Below are 20,542 nucleotides of genomic sequence, written 5' to 3'. Positions count from 1 at the left end.
AGTAGAATAACATTACTGTCCCAGCATTCATAAGCAGCAGTGGACAGTCATAAATCATTCTGTCTGGCTGACCAGATGGGGATATAACACTGAAATTTACTTCTAATGGACCTACAAATTCTGCACACAAGACGAAGCGAAGACTGACGTTAATGAAAAACGTCTAGGTTACGATTGTTACCATGGTTCCATGAGAAGGGAACGAGACGTTGGGCACACAGCACTGATTTCGCTCAAAAAGGGAACACAGTTTGTTCACTAAAAGAAATAAAATGTATTGAACATTTTAAATTGTGTGCACTAACCAGACTAATGTGATTTGTCTGACATTAATTTACACAATTTAGGGAAAGTTTTTTTCCCCAATGTACAGGACACATGCTAATTTAAGACAGTGCCAAAAGATTATTGCTATACACTTCCCCAGTTTCCCCTAATCATCAAAACCCCGTCAAGAGCTCACAGCTAACATATCACACAGGCTAAAAGGAAAATGAAGAGAAAATAATTATTTGATTACTTTTTTGACTGCAACTAAGATTCATCTTTTTATTATTATTAATCTTACAAAATGGACCCTCATGAAGAAGAAGAAGAAGAAGAAGAAGAAGAAGAAGAAGAAGAAGAAGAAGAAACATCTAAAACCAGCTTTGCCTGGACAAACTGGTGTTCAGTGTTTTTGAAAGCTGGTCTCCCAGTCTTATCAACTGAAAAATGCTCCAAATCCTCCTAAAACCAACCAAAAGAGCAGCCTGGGAAACCAACACATTAGCTTAAACTGGTTTAAGATGTTTGTCTGTGTTTTTTTTTTTTTTTCAGTAGGAGAGGGAGAATGTATCAGCCCATTGACTAAACAACAATAGCCTAATACTCCAATTCTGTCACGTTATTCATTAAATCTACAAAACAGTACAGTGGAATGACATGTATGATGAAGTTAACAGTACAGACAGCAACAATGTGTAAACTTGAGATGAGCTCCCAAATGTCTACATGATTTCTGTGCACTGCTTAATATGTTTGTAAACGACATCAATCCTGTTCTGCAATGTAAGCGCGTGCTCTTCAGACAGAGAGCCCAGCTCGCGCGCCAACGGTTCCCTCGCGCGGTACAGTTCACACAGCAGTTTTGCGCTTTTTCCAGAGCGCTTCATCTCAGATATACGCCGGACTGTACTTCTCCGAAATATACACGACGAACTTAGCAGTAGTGTGTGATATCGTTCCCATAGGTCAAGCACTCTGTATCCGTGAATAAGCCCTGCCTCGTTATCAATAAAAAGCAAATGTCCACTGATTGTTTTGAGAAGGTTATTAGTGGTCCTCTCCATTACGCGCGCGTCCCATTGGAGACTGAAAATGTGACTGACAATTCGATCAAAGTTGGCTGTTAAATAATCAAATAAGATTAGATCACTCCACTGCATTAATTCAACCAGATATGTAAGAGTCATGTTCGATATAGTCTCGGCAGAGAGTTGTAGACCTCCCCCTTGCTGTTTTCGTAAAGGTAATGGAATAAACACTCCAGTGACATTTGGGATGAACTCAGTGAGAGACACAATGACATTTGGCGACCATTCTAACGCCTCGATATTTTCCCGCACACTTGCCCACTGCTCACTCGACAGGTTCAGTTTGGAAAGCGCCAAGGGCGGAAGGTTGGAAATCCCAAGCAGTTCAGCCAGATAATAAGAGAGGGTTTCGCCCAGCACTTGATCCGCGTCGATGCCGTATCGCACGCATGCTCTCGTGCCGTCGGCGAAGGTCGCGAGACGGTTTGTTGGTCTGCCGCAGCCCGCTTCCAGCACAACCACCCGAGCGTCCCGAACCTGATCTCTCCACTTCCTCTCGTGCTCCACGTCAAAAACACGAGTGGAGAGACCTTCCAGCCACGCGCTCCAGAAGACCCGGTGCTCGACCACGTTATCCAACTGGGAGCGCATACGAAAACTTTTACCGTTGCGCAACCCTGCGTTCCATGGCGCGTGCCATTTAGAAACATTCACCTGCTCGTTTGCAAAAGAGAACACGACGCCAGAGCCTCGCTCAGTGGCTTGTTGGACAAAAACGGACCAAAAATGCAACTTAACATTTCCTATCCAGGTAACTATTACAAGCCACATACAAAGTGACGCGCATAATTTCACCTTGCCGGCTTTCATGATTTCAAAACGCATTTTAGTCCATTTCGCTTTACCTTGACATCTTCTAACATGAGTCTCCTAAGGTTGAAATAATCATCATGAATTCTCATCTCCCGTGCGGTGTTCCCTGTCTCTCCTCCCAAACTCTTTCTGTGTTCAGTACAGCTACAATCGCATGGACGCGAACCATGTGACCAGATAATGAGACTTGACAAATGTCGTTTCATATTTCTCTAGGGGGGATGAGAATGACGAAAATGGAATGTTAGACGAGAATGTTCAAACTTTTCTGATGAATTCTCAGGCAACTATTCGGATTTTATATATTTACAGACTTGTCTTTCAACATTAGCTGCAGTATTTGTTTACACAGGGAGTGAACGCTTTAGACTCAGAGGTCTCTAGCGACATATCCGTTACATGGCGTGATTAGTTGGCGGGTTGTTACTTAAAGGTGCACTCAGTGATTTTTGCTAATTCAAAAGTTTACACATATAAAGAAATGAACAGCACTTTTCAGAAATATTATTTGAATGATGCAGATGTACACTCACATTTAAGCTTAAGATTCATGTCATAACCCATCAAAATAGGCTTTTTTTATTTTACATTAATTGTGTTGCAGCCCTCAAATGTAGGCCTACCACCAAACTGACTTTACATGACCAGTGACCTGTAGTTTAAAAAGTTATGTGCCCTTCAGGTGAAGCTGGAAATATCTTAATTAAGAGTTGCAAGCACATGAATGACCAAGCAAAGTCATTGTAGGAAACTTGGAATTCTAGAATCTAGATGATACACAAGTTTGTCATATAATTTTGAAACATGGCGGAAACACTGATCTATAGGCTATTAGATATAATCGATCCATCTTTAATGTAAAAGTGGGTGGAGTCATTTGTAACTTGTATGTTGTGCGAGGCTTCCGGTGTCATCCACTTCAAGGTATTTTATCTGTACAAAAACAGTCTGTTGTGCTGCTTGATATTGCAAACTGGTATTTTTTATCATATTATTTTAATTAATCGTAATCGTAAACACACTGTTTTGTAGGGCAAATGAGTTATTCTTCTTACCTTCTACCTATATAGCTGCTAATGGAAGTCTTGCACATTCACAATAGCTTACATCCACATTGCAAAATAAGGTGGTTATATAGAGATCAGTAAGCAGAAAGCAAGACTGTAGTGAATAATGTAATTCACTACAAACAAACCAACACTCTATAAAAGTCCTTAAAATAGGGCACCATGTGCAAAACGCATGTTAATATGAAGGAGTTTTCCATATTGATTTTTTACAGGTGTTTTACTTCTTATATTGAAATATACATTGCATTGTGTTGTGTTGTAGAGTTAAAGAAAATGCCCATAAACATGGATAATGTCCTGGCAGAAAATTACCAGTACCTTTTCTGTTTTTTACAGTGAAAAAAAAAAAATCTGATAATGTAACAACAAACGTATATAGTGTAGTCAGTGTACATACAACAGTCACAAAATTACTACTGAGTGTGAGTCAACAGATTAGTCCAGAGTGATGGTATGGATCAGTATGTGTGCAATCCAGCAGTCAGTCCAAACACTGTGAGTTTAAAAGGAAACATAAAATGTCCAAACAAGCATTCCCTGCTAGAGTCATGAGACAATCTGCAGCTCTCACACCACAGATTGGGAATAAATGTCGGAATATCAAGCGCCAAGCATAAACACATGATGGTCACAGTTGCCACACTGCAAAATGCATCAAACTCAGCCACAGCAATGAGAGAACTCACACAGACCAGTGGATTGCGGGAGGCAGTCATGTACCGGCACACACTAACAACATGTTCAAAATGGCTGAGATTGACTCCAAGAATGATAATTACATAGATGTGTGGTATATTGAAAAGTAACAAAAGATAAAATCTTAAGGTTGTGAAGAGGCAGCAGTAAACAAACTTCATGCATCCATTCCAGTTGGTGTCAATATAAAAGTCAAGAACACTGGTAGTATTGGCACAAGTAAGAGCCAGCTGAATGTAAAAACTTACTGAATGCACCTTTAAATAACTCAAATTATTGAACAAAGATATTTCTAGCATTTAAAGACCAATGCTGGTGTCTTTAAAACTGGTTTGAGGTGGTAATAGCAAAACATTATGTTTTGACTTGTTTCTTGAATGCACTGCCAGACATACAGCTGGTCAGCTCATGTTCTCAAAATGTCTGGCATGGAGCATGAAAAGCTGCAGGTGTTGTGCCTAAATCTTCCCCCTGCCACCATTCTGTCACTCTTCAGATGAAAGCGCGCACACTGATGTTGGAGCTTTGCACCTGCTGGGAAGACTAGGATATGTTGTGATAGTGTGTTGGTCTAGAATGGGATGTTGGTATCGTGGAACATAGCCAGACCAAATCAAAATCACAGAACTGTTACTAGTGTAAATGTTAAGAACATATTTTTTCAGCGAATACACAAAACGCAATTATTCTGTAAAACCCTGTTGCTTTGGTGTATGCCCTCAAGATAACAAATCTGCACTGCCAATGAAAACCAATCAAGCCTACGTATCTGTACGGACATGTTGTGTTGTATTGGCTGGCAGCGTTGACAAGTCTTTTTTTCTGGGTCTGTCTTTTACAGGTGTTGTTTTTCAGCCTGGCCAATTTGGTTCAGAGACAGTGAGCTGGTCTTTGAGAACCGATTTGAGTTGTGTGTCAGGCATCAGACAGGTCCAGTAGAATGAGGATTGTTGGTTTTGAGGCACTGCAGGATTTCATTGAGATCAGTGAAGTCTCTCTGGAATGTCCAGTTTTGAAGCTAGGCTACAGAAGAAAACAATGGACAGAAGAAAGCCCTGACTGACAAGAACTCAGGACAATAAACCTTAATAAAATATTTGTTAGACTGTTTGTCTGCTCCAGGCTGCTTGATCACATGATAATTCTCAAACATAACCAGTCCAGCAGGACCATATTAATCACTTAGACAGGTATTATAATTGTGATTTAACAAAGCAAATAATAACAGGCAGAAGCTTTAGGTGATTTTGGCAATTAATCTGAAAAACTATACTTGTACATTTATTTATTTAACGTGTACATTTATTTATTTAGCAGATGCTTTTATCCAAAGTTGCTTACGAATGAGGGACATCACAAACAATTTGTCATACATTAAAACTACTACAGTATGTAGACAGTTCACTCCATATTCCATTCTACTCCATTCAAATGGGTTTTATGGTCCATTAATCCTTTACTTTGTGGACGCAAATAAGAACAGGTGGTATAAAAAAAAAGGAGCAGCACTAAAATATAGTGACTAAATTTTGCAGAGCTGCACAGAGTGTGTGCCAAAGTGGCAAAGCACCAAAGTGTTCCCTCAATGTTCTTTCTCATTGGAAATGCACATCTTAGAGAACTTTGTCCAGAATGTCCATGAATATTTTAGAAAGAGGCCCTTTTCCCCTTCAGACTGCCCTGGAGCAAGAGATGCTAAATAGAACATACCATCATCAGAAACAGTTCTTAAATGTTTCTTATTTGGTAGTTGACTCTAAACATCCAGAGGCAAGTTTTGGTTTTCAATAAGTGATTACAGTCTACATATCATAAGCTATACAGTTGCACAAGGATATAATCCAATATTGCTTAGATATTGATGATTGCCCCTGAACAGAAATAAGAAGTTTGTGATAATCGAAACAATCGTTCAAATATTACTTTAAAACTACCAACAAGATTCCTAAAATATTTAAGTTTGGAAGGAAATATTTGTTTGAAAATATGTTTTATACTCTGTCCTTTCTGTAGAATTTTGCTTGTATATTGCCACAGCTGAAACAAATTAAATGTTTGGGCTGCATGTAAAATTTCTATGACAAACCCTCAAAAAAACATAACAAAACAAGATACTTTTAGTGAGTTTGAAATTTATTGTATGCATATGGTACTTGTGTGCTGTTGAACAGTTTCATTGTTACCAGATCTGATGCTACTTCAATATGACATTCTGAGGACATTATAACATCTTAGAATTTGTTTTCAATATGCACACAATCATAAAACATGCAAAGCTGAAATTGAATATGGATTTTACTGTTTGGAGAATGAAAAGGATTTTAGGAGGGTTTGATTTGTAAGAATTGATACTGTATGGTATAGCGAGAGTGGAAACAGGCAGTGATTAAAAAAAAAAACAAAAAAAAAAAAAACATGGAAAGTGAGATCTGAGATCATTTTAGAATACTTTTCTAATTATAAATAGGTGAGATCAACTGTTGTTTACAAGTAGGATAATTTAAAAACTGTTTTTTAGTTTTATAATGTGTTTGTGCTGTGTGTCTTGTTACACATGTTAATCATCACAGTCATTCGAGCAGGGGGGTTGGGGGGTTTTCTTCATTCGGACAGAATGAGTGTATTTGGGAACGGTTAACAACATGGAAACTCGGTTTCCATGGGAGCTCAAAACAAACTGGGGAAATGTTTTCCTCTTTAAGTTTGTCCTGCTCAACCGTTCTACCAAACACAATCACTCACATCTGTACCTTTGGAATCAACCGTAAAATTTTTCTTATATCAAAATTAAAATCTGCAGCAGAAGGCTGAAACTAAGTCTTAGAAAATAAATACTCCAAATGGAGAAACAGATGGGGAGGGGTTAGTGTGTGAGAGAGAGAGACAAACAAATGAAAGAATGGTTCTCAGAGTCAGTCATTTGCTTGACCAGTGAAATGACGCCTTTATAATCAGGACATGTTCCTTGCACATAATATAGATGCACATTTCACTTTTTTTTCAACAGGGTTTAGTCAGTACATAAATTATTACCTAAATCATTATAATTGAAGACTCCTCTAGCAACTACATTTACAGTTGAAATTCCAATGTTTTTTCCAAGCTGCTACAACAATTTGTTTTTTTTCCAGATCAGTTTTGAGAGCAATATTTAGAAGTAACTTAGTAACTGTATCTAACAAATAGACAAACATGACATTGGTAGGATAATGGGTTAAAGGTTTCCCCTTGCTCTGTATCAAACTTCTTACGTCACAGTAACAGTTGAGCAGTGAAACTGTAACAGACTGTAAATTGAAGGAGAGACTGAGAGAATAGTATAACAGAAAGAAGCTATAGAAACTTTCTGAGAGAGAGAGGGAGAGGAAAGACAGAGAGACTGAGGGGGTTCTAATCACTGGCCTCATGTTGCAGGAGCTCATTTGACACAACAGAAGTCTTGGCAGAAGAATGCTCTTTCCCACAGGCCAGCTGGCTGTGAGCGCAGGGATATGGATGTCCCCTAAGTGTGGATACCTCTTTTCGCTCCCTATCCTTCTTTATCTTCTTCAGCTTTTAAGCACTGGGGCATCTTGGCCAAATGGTAAGAGTTTTGCAAGGACTGTAACATTTACTTTTGATGAATGTGCTTCTCTGACACAAACACTGTTATTGCAATGCGCTGTGCAATTTAAATACCACAGCCACTGGAAAGTATGTGTATATGACAGCATGTTTAGTCTTTATAACAGCACTTAATGTTAGTCTGCAGGTTACTTTCAGTTAAAGAGTGCTTTAAAGATCAGAGAAGCGTTCCTTAAGTCCCAGTTGACTTTTTTTCATATCTGAATCTGTTTAAATATTCATGACAAGTTGTCCTTGTGTTGCTTGCAAATTTGAGATATTCTTTATCCGCATTGTTTAAAATATATAGAGGTTTAATTAAGTTAAGTTTAGTAGACCTGAATACATGTGCTTAACATGCATAAATCTCTTTGGACTTTTTCACACAAATGAGAAAAACAGACATGAGATAAATCCACCAGGAAATGACTATGTAAACTCAAAGACAGCAAGACACAGACAGGAATCTTGCAAGAGTAGGTTATAATTTTGGCGCTGTTGCACAATTATCACAGTTGCTCATCTTAATTATGGTCACAGCAAAACCCTTGATGGGTGTTGAAATATCACAGACTATAATTACAAGACTGGTAGTCAGATCTATGACAGAAGCATGACTCGGAGACACCGTTGAGAACTTAAAGATAGTTTGGCTGTCTACACAGCATCATAAACTTTTACATTTTTGTCTGGCACAATATTCCTTTACAAACCTTCACATCTGCTTTTGCTGACTGATTGTTAAGAATAACGACTTTTCCCTGACTGAATTGGTGACTTATTTTTCCTCTAACATGCCAAATGAAACTTATCACAGAGAACACTTCATTTGAAGAAGGCACCATTCACGTGAAGTCAGCAACATGAATTCTAGAAAAGCAGGCAAGACATTCTGTTTCTGACTTCTTGTCTGTTTGATTTAGTTTTTAGGTCGCAGGAGGATAAGTGTCCCGGCCCACAGTGGAACGCCATGTGTCGTACCTGCTGTGAGTACGAGCAGATTGCATGTAAGTGCCCATCTCAGGGAACAAAAGTGGGCTACGCTGTACCCTGCTGTCGAAATGTTCTGGATGAGTGTGACCCCTGCATCCTACACCAGGGTAAGACGAACACAACTCCAACTTTACATAACCTGCAAGTGTATTTTTTCAACTCCAGCAGTTCAAATGATTGGATTTATATCACTGTAAAAAAATTCTGTAAAAAAACAGTAAAGTATTGGCAGCTGTGGTTGCCAGCATCATACCGTAAAAATACGGCATGTTACTGTTAATGTTTAAACAGTCTATCTATCTATCTATCTATCTATCTATCTATCTATCTATCTATCTATCTATCTATCTATCTATCTATCTATCTATCTATCTATCTATCTATCTATCTATCTATCTATCTATCTATCTATCTATCTATCTATCTATCTATCTAAGGTTGCAACATTTTTGACAACTGCAAGACTTGCAACAATGGGACCTGGCAGGCCAAGGATAATTTCTACATCATCGGCAGGTACTGCACATCATGTCGTCAAGGATGGTCTGGTGGAGACTGTCTCAGTGAGTCTTTCGGTTCTTTCCAGAATCTATCATTAAGTTTAATTCGATTGCTTTTTATTATGTCACAAATATGTCAATATATTTAGACACTCACTCTATTCGCCAACTTTAGCATGTGGAGAAGTTATACAGAGACCCCAGGGTCATGTGACTTTAGAGAGTTATCCAATCAATGCCAAATGTGAATGGACACTACAAGTTGGCAGAGGAGCAACGATGGAACTCAGGTAGCTACTATAAATGCTACAAAGCTGATGAATAATAAATTGGGTTTCACTTTATTTTGATGGTTCCTTTAACACATTCTGTTGACTTTAAGTAACGTTGCACCTACATGTCTACTAACTCTCATTAGAGTGTTAGTAGAGTATTAGTAGACTGGGTTGGGTTAAATAAGTTGACATGTACAGTGGGGAGATCAAGTATTTGATACACTGCCGATTTTGCAGGTTTTCCTACTTACAAAGCATGTAGAGGTCTGTAATTTTTATCATAGGTACACTTCAACTGTGAGAGACGGAATCTAAAACAAAAATCCAGAAAATCACATTGTATCATTTTTAAATAATTAATTAGCATTTTATTGCATGACATAAGTATTTGATCACCTACCAACCAGTAAGAATTCCGGCTTTCACAGACCTGTTAGTTTTTCTTTAAGAAGCCCTCCTGTTCTCCACTCATTACCTGTATTAACTGCACCTGTTTGAACTCTTTACCTGTATAAAAGACACCTGTCCACGCACTTAATCAAACAGAATCCAACCTCTCCACAATGGCCAAGACCAGAGAGCTGTGTAAGAACATCAGGGATAAAATTGTAGACCTGCACAAGGCTGTGATAGACTACAGGACAATAGGCAAGCAGCTTGGTGAGAAGGCAACAACTGTTGGCGCAATTATTAGAAAATGGAAGAAGTTCAAGATGACGTTCAATCTCCCTCGGTCTGGGGCACCATGCAAGATCTCACCTCGTGGGGCATCAATGATCATGAGGAAGGTGAGGGATCAGCCCAGAACTACACGGCAGGACCTGGTCAATGACCTGAGGAGAGCTGGGACCACAGTCTCAAAGAAAACCATTAGTAATAAATGAAGGAGTGGGCCAAAATCCCTGCTGCAGTGTGTGCAGACCTGGCCAAGAACTACAGTAAACATATGATCTCTGTAATTGCAAACAAAGGTTTCTGTACCAAATATTAAGTTCTGCTTTTCTGATGTATCAAATACTTATGTCATGCCATAAAATGCTAATTAATTACTTAAAAATCATACAATGTGATTTTCTGGATTTTTGTTTTCGATTCCGTCACTCACAGTTGAAGAGTACCTATGATAAAAAAAACAGACTTCTACATGCTTTGTAAGTGGGAAAACCTGCAAAATCGGCAGTGTATCAAATACTTGTTCTCCCCACTGTTACTTAGTAGAATGTCTGTTGGGGAGCATCATAACAAAGTGTTCAGATATTAACCAGACAGTCTACTAATACTCTAATGAGAGTTAGTTGACATGTAGTTGCAAAATTTCTTATAGTGAACAGAATGTTCAACATTGACCATCAAAATAAAGTGTTACCATAAATTGCAGTTTAAACATTTCCCAATTGAATTAGTTTGAAGAAACTATTATATTGCAAATATATACAGTATGTTTTTTCAATGCAGGTTCTCAATGATTAGCCTGGAATCTGACCATAGTTGTCGATATGACTATGTAGAGGTGCGAGATGGGGACAGTCTGAAGTCACCTGTGATTGGCAGATACTGTGGAGATGATAGCCCTTCACCAATCAGAAGCTCTGGCAACTCTCTGCATATTCTTTTTGTGTCAGATGGCTACAATAACTATGATGGATTTTTTGCCACATTCCAAGAAATATCAGGTACAAAATAGCTGTACACTTTATTTACTTGTTTGTTTTTGTTTGAGCATATTTTATTTGCAGTTCATTCATTTATAATAATTTGGTTATCAGATCCTGAACCATACAGCTAATTTCCTAAATGCAGGCATATGCATGCATATTATATGTTTTCTCTAATTTTAAAGACCTCGTTGAGGCTTTTTATTGTTTTTGCTGAGTGGGCTTCATGGTAGAGAGTTTACTTTAAAAGTCATCTCAGCAAAAAAATATGTTTAATTTTTAATGCTTACATATTGCATCATAACATTTTATTGCTTTTCACAAGGGCAAACACCACCTCTCTGTGCAACCCCCCTGAAGCCTGCACACGGAGATCTCTTCCTGCGGTACAAGGAAGGTGACATCCTCAGCTCGGTTCAGTACCTTTGCTATAAACCGTACAAGCTCAAGGGTGCATCTCAGCGGGCATGTCTTTCCAATGGCACTTGGAGTGGAAGTGCTCCTGTGTGCATAAAGGGTACGCTGACTCTTATGTAGTTATGACAACTGCTTTTGGTATTACACCCTTTGAGAATGACAAAGCTGCTTACCATCAGAGTCAGGTGTGCCCGTGTGCCTGGGAGTCGTGCTTCTCAGAACTTGAGATCATAGAACGTCAGAATGTCTTATTGGGATCTTTCAGCATTTTAAAATGTATGAAAAATACATGTATTTTAAATGCATACAATGCTCTAAAAATATATTTTAGTTAGTAGGAAAAAGGCTGCCGGATCTTTGCAAATTTCAGTGACTTCAGAGTTCTACTGCCATTTTTAATTTACAGAAGTGATCAAAAAAGAATGCCCCACTCCACCAGATGTGCACAATGGATACTCAGCAGAGGTTTCAGGCTCTGATGGCCGAATAAAATATGTGGAATATTTCTGCAATAATACATACATTCTCAGTGGGGACTCAAAAAGAACATGCCAGAAGAATGGGACCTGGAGCGGCAGTCAGCCCCTCTGTGTCAGAGGTACCGTATCTTCTTCGAGTTTCAAATCAATTATAAAATATCTTACACTTTATTTTGAATGTGTCCTGGCCAAACATGTTACATGTATTTACTACAGTAATAACTATAAATTAGGCATAATTACGTGCAACTAACCCTAAACCAAACGCTAATCCTACCCTAAACCTATAGTAATTAATATTACTCAGTACTTAAAGTGCAGAATATTCCCGAATATTCCCTTTTAATACAGTGACCAGGTATTTATAGCATAGGGGTGGGACGCTTTCGATTCTAGAGAGCATTTGATTGGACAGAAGATATGATGAGAAGCTTAAGTCCGTGGTGATTTTAGCGGAAGTGATAGACTGTAAGATTTGAATGCTCATATTATTTTGGAACACACCAGCTTATTCATAACCTTAAGGCTAACATATTTATACTAAAAGCTAAAAAAACTTAAATTTTGATTTCAGGGGGCCTTTAAAAATAGCATAATAGGGGCACTTTACATGTATAATTAGACTGTAACAGGGACACATTACAATAAAGTCTAACCAATATCTTTTGTTCACTCTGTGAACTTGAACACCTAAACTGTTTTACAGCCTGTAGAGCACCTAAAGTTTCAAAACTTGTGCGACAGAAGGTTTTAAAATACCAACCTCCTTCCAGGTAGACTTTTTTTCATTCCTTTGTGACAAAGTGATATTAAACTCGTAAAGTTGTTTTAAAGACTTCTGGATCCTCATTTTATCCCTTTTAATGGTAGAAAAAGTCCAGTCCACAAGCTGTACTCTGCATCCAGTCAGGGAGGGACTGACGCAGACTTGCTGGGGAAAGTTTTTCCTGTTTTCAGAGATTTGCCATCAACTTTCCATCATGTGTATACCAGCATAGAATATGAGTGTGTTTCAGCGCTTTACAAGCCCTCCGGTAGTGCACGCCGCACATGCCTAAAGACTGGCAAGTGGAGTGGTCGTCATTTCTCCTGTTCACCAGGTGGGGGAAGCACTAACACATTTACAGCATGTTTTGGAACCAGATTTTCTCTTTACAAATATTTTCTATGTACTAATAACCCTGACAGATGTAAGCTTACAGTACAGCACTCAATAGCATTCATTTTAAATATATATAATATATATGTAATAATATACTTCAATATAATTGCAATAATAAACTTGTATATTTAATCTTTATTTTTTTATTTTTTTATTTATTTTTTTATACCAAAGCAGGCATTCACTTAATAATCATATATCATTCGAAATTAGTGCCAGAACTCACTCTGGCTCTCCTTCTCTTCCAGTATGTGGTAAATTGCCACCTGCCAGTCCCCAAAATTTAACAGAGATCCACTGGCCATGGCATGCTGCCATATATACCCATCTGTACAATGCCAGTCCTCTTATGGCAAGGACCAAAAGACGGGGGGACACGTTTGCCATAGATGAGGAAGAAGAAGGGGAGGGGGAGGAGGAAGAATGGGTTAAGAAGGACCAGAGGTGGCAGCTTGTCTGCAGCGGGGCTCTGGTGAACCAGCACTGGGTCGTGGTGGCTGCTCATTGTGTGGCGGAGCCTGGACGAACTGAAGCTCTCAGTGCAGATGATCTAAATGTAGTGATGGGGAAACGTGACCTCAGAGAGAACAAGAGACTACAGCACATACAAGTAAGAGCTTTCAGACTACACTAAAAACAGTCATGCTTGTAGAAGTTCCTCTAGAACCTCAGATACTCTATATTACAGTACCAATGCAATTCAAACATGCCCTATTTAGTCTTTAATCTTATTTGTGAGTTAGATTTAAATAAATTGCATGTAACATTGGCGAAATAACTCCTGACATTAATAGAATGAGACCTTTCCATAAATCAAACTGCATTTCCATATTTTGTGTCTTGGAAAGTTCTTGGAAAGCCCAAAGCCATACAGAGGATACTGCAGACTAAATATACGCATTAAAACTAATCTATGATTAGGCTTTGCCAAGAAGTCTGTAGGATTATTTACTTCTCAAACCGACCAGCCTCTTTCAGTGCGAGTCTTTCATCATATCTGTTCCCACACAGATTGCTCAGATCTTGATCCATCCAAACTACCATCCACATGTCTTAGACTCCGACGTGGCCATTCTGAAGCTGGTGGACAAAGCTCGAATCAGTGAGTATGTGTCCCCTGTTTGCCTGCCGCGTCTGCAGGGTGGCGAGATCACTGCAAAGCAGGCCATCCTCACTGGTTGGCCCGTGTCAGGCCAACACAGGACACCCACAGACTCAGAGTCGGTCCGGACCGGACTGATAGATGTAGCTGATGTGGTGAAGTGCGAAAAACAATATGGCAAACACGGTGTCCCGATAAGTATGACTGACAACATGCTATGTGGACGGCAACATCCACTCAGCCCATCTTTGATCTGCCCTTCTGAAACTGGAGGGATCATCCTTTCACCTTCTACTGACTCCCAACTCACTTTAGGGCTGGAGCACACTGATTCTAATCGTTCTTGGGAACTGCTGGGGTTAGTGAGCTTCGGATATGATCTGCAGGATTGTAATCCAAATATGTACACCATATACACACGGGTAGCTAACTTTAAGAACTGGATTGAAAAGAACATTGCATAGAGCTCTAGATCAAATATTGTAGAGCAATTGTCTGTACAGCATTTTCCATGTTTTAGATCATAGACAGTGGAGATTATATATTTGCCCTTTTCACTTTCCTTTGACAGTGAATTGTTCTGGCAGAAATGATATTGCACAAAAATCATATGTTCATCGATGAGAGAAAGTGTGACACTTGTGATTTCACAACTAGTTTATGGCTTTGCGTGTGGGTGAGGATATGTTTTTGCATGGTAAAATTAAGAGGATGCGTTCCATGTGAATTCAGTCACTGGGTTTGCAGGCCTTAGCTTGCCTTTGGTCTCTCTTCAAGATGTTTCACAACCTATTTTGCTCATATTTTTTACACATACATGTATTTACACTTGTCTTTTGTGAAGCCCTTGTCTTCTTAAATTTGGACTCTGTATTTATTATTCAAAATGTTTTTAATTAAATGAAATTTGAGGAACACAATGTGGCATTTACTGTTTTTAGTTATTTTTGCAGTTAGTTTTATCCAAAGATTACAGTGACAACCCCCTGAGATTAAGTTCCCTCCTTAAGGATACACTGGTTTTAGCTCATGGCTCATTCCTTTCAGGAATCAAACCAGCAACCTTCCTAGTGTTGACAACTAAACAACACTAAAATCACACAAATGACATATGATGCTATTATGGTGAAACATAGGGGTTTCTCTAATCTATCAAAATCTTAGTTTTTTTTATATTTGCAGTATATGTAAACTTCTGTTCTAACAGTAACTCAAATAAACACTTGTTACAACCGGTGTGCATAAGTGCATCTCTGATCACACAACATGTCCAACCTTGAAGCAGATAGGATACAGCAGAAGACTACACCCGGTGCCACTCCTGTCAACTAAGAATAGGAAACTGAGGCTTCAATTTGCACGACTCACCAAAATTGGACAATAGAAGATTGGAAAAATGTTGCCTGGTCTGATGAGTCTCATTTTTTTGCAGCGACATTCAGATGGGGTCAGAATTTGGCGTAAACAACATGAAAGCATTGATCCATCTTGCCTTGGATCAACGGTTCAGGCTGGTGGTGGTGTATGGTGTGGAGGATATTTTCTTGGCACACTTTGGGCCCCGCGTGGTTACGTGGGACGTTAAGAAGGTTACGATGTAGCGAGTACACTTGTTACCCGGCACATAGCAGCTTGCCGACATCTGCATCGCCAGACTTTGTTACCTGGTTCAGCTACAGTAGTTGTGGCATTTTCCATAGGGACCTCTAGTGTCACTACATCGACACTATGTGAAGTGAGTGACGGTGACGGATGGGAAACATCTTGGTTACTATTTTAACCTCCGTTCCCCGATGGAGGGAATGAGACGTAGTGTCCCTCTTGTCACAGTACTGAACTACCCGCTGAAATGCCCGGGACACTCTCTCGGCTCCTCAGCACAAATGAATGCACGGAATGAGTGGATGCAAGCCACCTCATGTTATACCCATATATCGGAGTGGCATGCAAATTCCATTGCCTTTTATGAAGTATCAGAGGTGTTTGGGGTTCCCATATGCAACCCCTAGTGTCATTAGATTGTCACTACGTCTATCACAACATCATCAAGGATACAATAGTAGACATTTTTTATGTCATTAAATGGAGCTTTTAGTGATTTTAAACCAGTAATATCACTGAGAAGGCCTCTGTTCTCATGCACTACTAATTGTTTGATTTGGTTAGATGGATTTGATAGCATCTGTGCTTAGAGATCATGAGAAGCCCCTGCCAATTTTTCTCATGTTAGGCCAGGGTCTGCACACAATTGAAAGGTCATCACAGGTCAAGATTGTGTTTCTCTAAAATAATGCAAAGTTTAGGTCATTATCCCCCAGTTTCACAGACAAGGCTTAAGCTAGTCCTAGACTAAAATGCATGTTTGAGCTATTTTAACTGAAAGCAACTTGCACCGACATATATTAAAATATGTCAGTGCCATTGTTTTATCTCAAGATGCACACCAGTAATGTTTCTAAAAGGTACTTAAATGCCCTAATTGAACTAAGGCCTAATCCTTGCTTCGTCTAAGCCCTGTCTGTGATACTGGGCCTATGTCTCCATAGAAAGAACCAAGCAGTCTGCATTAATGTATAACACAGTTTTGCCATGGTCATATGCAAATAATTACAAACACAATCAAATAACTGTTTCATTGTTTCATATAGTTAGGATCTCATTTACAGATTTTGCTGAATCTATTTTGCATAAACGGAGCTGGAGTGCTGGACTTTACAGAGTGTTTGACTCTTGCATTGTAAATACAAGATCTTGACCAAAAATGCATGGACCTCTTGATGGAAATAACATCACAATATTTATTTCTATCAAGTGGTCCATCAATTTTTTGTCAAGATCTTGTATTGACAATTTCAAGTACTTTGTAAAGTCTACTCGTTTCCAGCACATCCCAACGACTTTCAAAGAATTTAAGGTCTGGACTCAAAGGTGCCAATTCATGTTTGAAAATGATTCTTCATATTCCCTCCATTCTTTCACTATTTAAGCCTGATGAATCTTTACACTGCCATCCTGGAATATGGCCATGATATGTCTTCCTACATGGTTGTTTAAGAAATGAAAAGCTATACACACTCCATCAATTAGGGTTAGAAGAACTGTTCCCAAACATATAACATGCTAGAAACATAATAATCACAGCAATAATGATCATAGACTTAAATCCAAGCAGCTCTTTTTCTTTTCTTTTCTTTCTTTTTTTCTTTTTTTTTTTTTGTTTGTTTTTTTTGTTTGTTGGTCAGGCAGTGAATAACATATTCCACTGTGTGGTTCACTTCAGTCTCAGATAGACTTGAACAATTCAATAATTTTGTGTACAATGCAAAAGTGTAGCATCATGATACTGGGTATCCCTGGGAGTTGTTCTCTGTTTTCCACACTCTTCTGTAATGTTGTGCATCTGAAAATAGAAAGTGTAGAAGCTTGCTAATCTGTTACTACCGATAACCTGCAGGGTAGGATCCTGACCTTACGCCTGTGCATGTGACTGCTTTTATGTGTGTGTATGTGTGTGTGTGTGTACTCGTCTGTCTAAGTGGGGACCTTGGTGTCGTTACACACTCACCAACAGGGGACCGCCGAGCCAAGTGGGGACATTTGTCAAGTCCCCTGTTGGTCATGCTTTAAAACGTGTTAAAATCAGCTAAAACACGCTCTGGTGAATTTTTTACATTTTTGACCAAGTGGGGACCTACATGTGTGTGTGTGTGTGTGTGTGTTTAAGTCCATACTTAGCAGTGCTCCTGTAGGCTGGAGCAGGAACTGCAATGGCCCGTTGTTCACACACTTCTCTATTGTTTGAATGGCTTGCTGTCCTAGAGAGGCTCTGAGACTGTAGGGCTGCTCTTTAACTGGCTGCTTAGTTCAGGACCTTTCAGTAACACTTTATAATAACTCCACGCTATTAATTATTAGTTAAGCATGAGTAAACAGTTAATTCATTTATAAAGCATTAATAGACATTAATAAGCAGTTTATAAATACAGCTATAAATGCTTTATTATTGTTTTAAAAGCTTATGTGTTTAATAATTGTATTTTCATACTTTATTAATGATCAATTTATCATTTCTAAATGAAATATAGCATTATTTACAAACCAGTTGTTTAGGAGTTGTCAGTGGTTCATAAGATCACTTAAAGTGTAAGTAAATGATTAATAAACTATTTCAATGTACATTCATACATCTTATATAGTAATAGTTACTTAGTGTGTTAATAAATGGTTTATTAACATGTATTTCTGCTGTAATTCAGGGTTAATTCAGGTAGTTATAAAGCATTTAGTGGTCAGTTAACTATTTTTGTGAGCTCATCTAAAGTGAAGACTAGTTATGCCTTGTAAAGCGTTTATAAAGGAGATTTAAAGGCTCAGTTAAATATTTGTATGTTCTGTATCACTGTGTTGTGTTTGTTTCCTTTTTCTGTTTAGAAGATCAGTAAGCTTTTAAATCTCCTTTATAAATGCTGTAAGAGGAAAAAAAATATATATATTTTTTTAGGAAAGACCATTTGAACCTGTTTTTCATTCAACGGGGTAAAAAATACAGACGGCGGCAATAGTTCAAAAGCATATCATTCATGAAAATCATTCAAAATATTATTTATCTTATTTAACACTCTCTCTAGATACTTTCTATGCTTGGTTATGCAGTCCCTAACAATTTACTTGCCATTGTTATGTGCCATTGCACACACACACATACATGTATATTACTAACAGAGCACTATCGCTCTACACTGGCCAAGAGGGGACTCTCTGACCGATGTCTACCTATCCAACAGGGGACTCCCATCAAGGTAATTGTAGTCTGCCAGTTTTTATTTTAATATCATTTTCAAATTTCCAATAAATTTCAGTTTAGTTTTAGTTAGTTTCATTAATGGTTTTGTTATTTGATAATGGTTTTTATTTTGTGAACACATTTCTATTTAGTTTTTATATATTTAGTTTCAGTTTTAGCTTTAGTATTAGTTTAGCAGGGTTAACAGAACACTTCCAGTTAAAGACAATTAATTTCAGCAAAGTTTAATGTTTGCAGTTTACAGTTAACTCTTGTGAAAACCTCTTAATAATAAAAAATAAAATAATAGTTTGAGGATGAGCAAAGAACCAAACATATGCATCTAAAAAATACAAAAATCATTTATTCATACTCATTCATATTAAAAATTAAATTTTGTTAAACATGGTGGATAAGAAAATGGGAAAAAATATGCGTATGATTATTATGATTATTCTTTAAGGCTATTTCTATGATTAATCCTTTCAAACATTATTCTTGTATTGATACATTTTTGCTTTTTGTCTATTGCATCGTTTAAAATCATATACTCATATGTTCTATTCAGACCAGACATTTAGTATAGGCCTACTTCTATAATAATTATAGTAATAATTCGTTACATTTATATTGCGCTTTATCTGAGACCTCAAAGCGCTGTACATAGATGGGGGAATCTCCTCAACCACCACCAATGTGCAGCATCCACTTGGATGATGCGACGGCAGCCATATTGCGCCAGAACGCCCACCACACACCAGCTTACTGGTGGAGTGGAGACAGTGATGAAGCCAATCAGTACTTCTACTTCTAAATGTAGCCTATATCTATTTCTGGGCTAGACATGCTATTTGTTTTTTTCCGTTTGCTGATCAGTGTTGTATCTAATCTAATATGTGTGGTTTAGTTTCACATGAGATGGTTATCTTGAATTAATGTACAGCTGTATTTGCATAAAGTCATGATAGAAATATTTAATTGGCTATTTCTGCTTCCTAGGGCAGGTTCACACAGAAAGCGGTTTTACCTTGAAAAAACTGAAAAAAGACACGGGCAGTGGAATGGGAAAAAAGTGCAAGGTCTCGAGACATGCCTTTTAAAATTTGAACTTATTTTAACTTGATTGTGCCGTGTTTTTAGAACATTTGTCATTCGCGAAACGATGCAAAAGAAGGGAGACTCGAGCACAACGGTCATACATGGAATGGAAAAAAAGTGATTGTCCGGTAGGCTACAGGATGAGAGCTTCTTAATTACGAATACGATTATTTAATTTTTCTAATTATTATTTTATTTCATTTAGTTTTTAAGTAAGTGTCGTTAGTTTCGTTTAGTTTTAGTTTTTTATTTTTGTTGAAATTTCTATTTTATTTCAGTTTACGCAAATGTTTTTTGACCAATGAAAATTACCTATTAATTGTCATTTAAGTGAAATTACTTAAATATACAAGCTTGATAAAAATGACCATTCTAGAAGACATTTTCAGATAGCACTTAGAGGCTTTTGCATCTGAACTCTTCATATATATATATATATATATATATATATATATATATATATATATATATATATATATATATATATATACACTGTATATAGTTACAAAATGAAGACAGACTTCACTGCCAGTTCACTTCA

At 37.9% G+C, this 20,542-nt stretch overlaps 2 protein-coding genes across 5 annotated transcripts in view; one reads left to right on the top strand and one right to left on the bottom strand.

Moving 5' to 3' along the window:
- Positions 1-532: 532 nt before the first annotated feature.
- fjx1 (four-jointed box kinase 1) lies at positions 533-2,281 on the bottom strand. Its single transcript, XM_081359847.1, has one exon. The coding sequence runs from the start codon at positions 2,178-2,180 to the stop codon at positions 990-992; it is 1,191 nt and encodes a 396-aa protein (XP_081215973.1). The 5' UTR covers positions 2,181-2,281; the 3' UTR covers positions 533-989.
- LOC308687339 (excitatory amino acid transporter 2-like) overlaps positions 1,999-20,542 on the top strand; it is a gene marked incomplete at its 3' end in the record, with an annotated part of 30,464 nt that continues 11,920 nt past the window's right edge. Inside the window, exons 1-12 of one of the 4 annotated variants that reach the window (XM_081359832.1) lie at positions 1,999-2,106; positions 7,349-7,517; positions 8,461-8,637; positions 8,968-9,093; positions 9,206-9,320; positions 10,761-10,978; positions 11,286-11,477; positions 11,784-11,975; positions 12,563-12,629; positions 12,727-12,956; positions 13,267-13,628; positions 14,030-15,038. In XM_081359832.1, the coding sequence (XP_081215958.1) occupies positions 7,385-7,517; positions 8,461-8,637; positions 8,968-9,093; positions 9,206-9,320; positions 10,761-10,978; positions 11,286-11,477; positions 11,784-11,975; positions 12,563-12,629; positions 12,727-12,956; positions 13,267-13,628; positions 14,030-14,584 (2,367 nt within the window). In that variant the 5' untranslated portion in view covers positions 1,999-2,106; positions 7,349-7,384. Of the gene's footprint in view, positions 2,107-7,248; positions 7,518-8,460; positions 8,638-8,967; positions 9,094-9,205; positions 9,321-10,760; positions 10,979-11,285; positions 11,478-11,783; positions 11,976-12,562; positions 12,630-12,726; positions 12,957-13,266; positions 13,629-14,029; positions 15,039-20,542 lie in introns of those variants that run through there. The other 3 variants (XM_081359834.1, XM_081359833.1, XM_081359835.1) reach the window with 3 other exon arrangements.

The sequence above is a fragment of the Scardinius erythrophthalmus genome (genome assembly GCF_964197995.2).
Source record: "Scardinius erythrophthalmus genome assembly, chromosome: 2".
Lineage (NCBI taxonomy): Eukaryota > Metazoa > Chordata > Actinopteri > Cypriniformes > Leuciscidae > Scardinius > Scardinius erythrophthalmus.
This window is presented reverse-complemented; position numbering and strand designations above follow the sequence as displayed.

Coding starts and splice junctions, on each gene's coding strand:
- fjx1 (XM_081359847.1), bottom strand. CDS start 2,180: ATGCGTTTTGAAATCATGAAAGCCGGCAAGGTGAAATTATGCGCGTCA.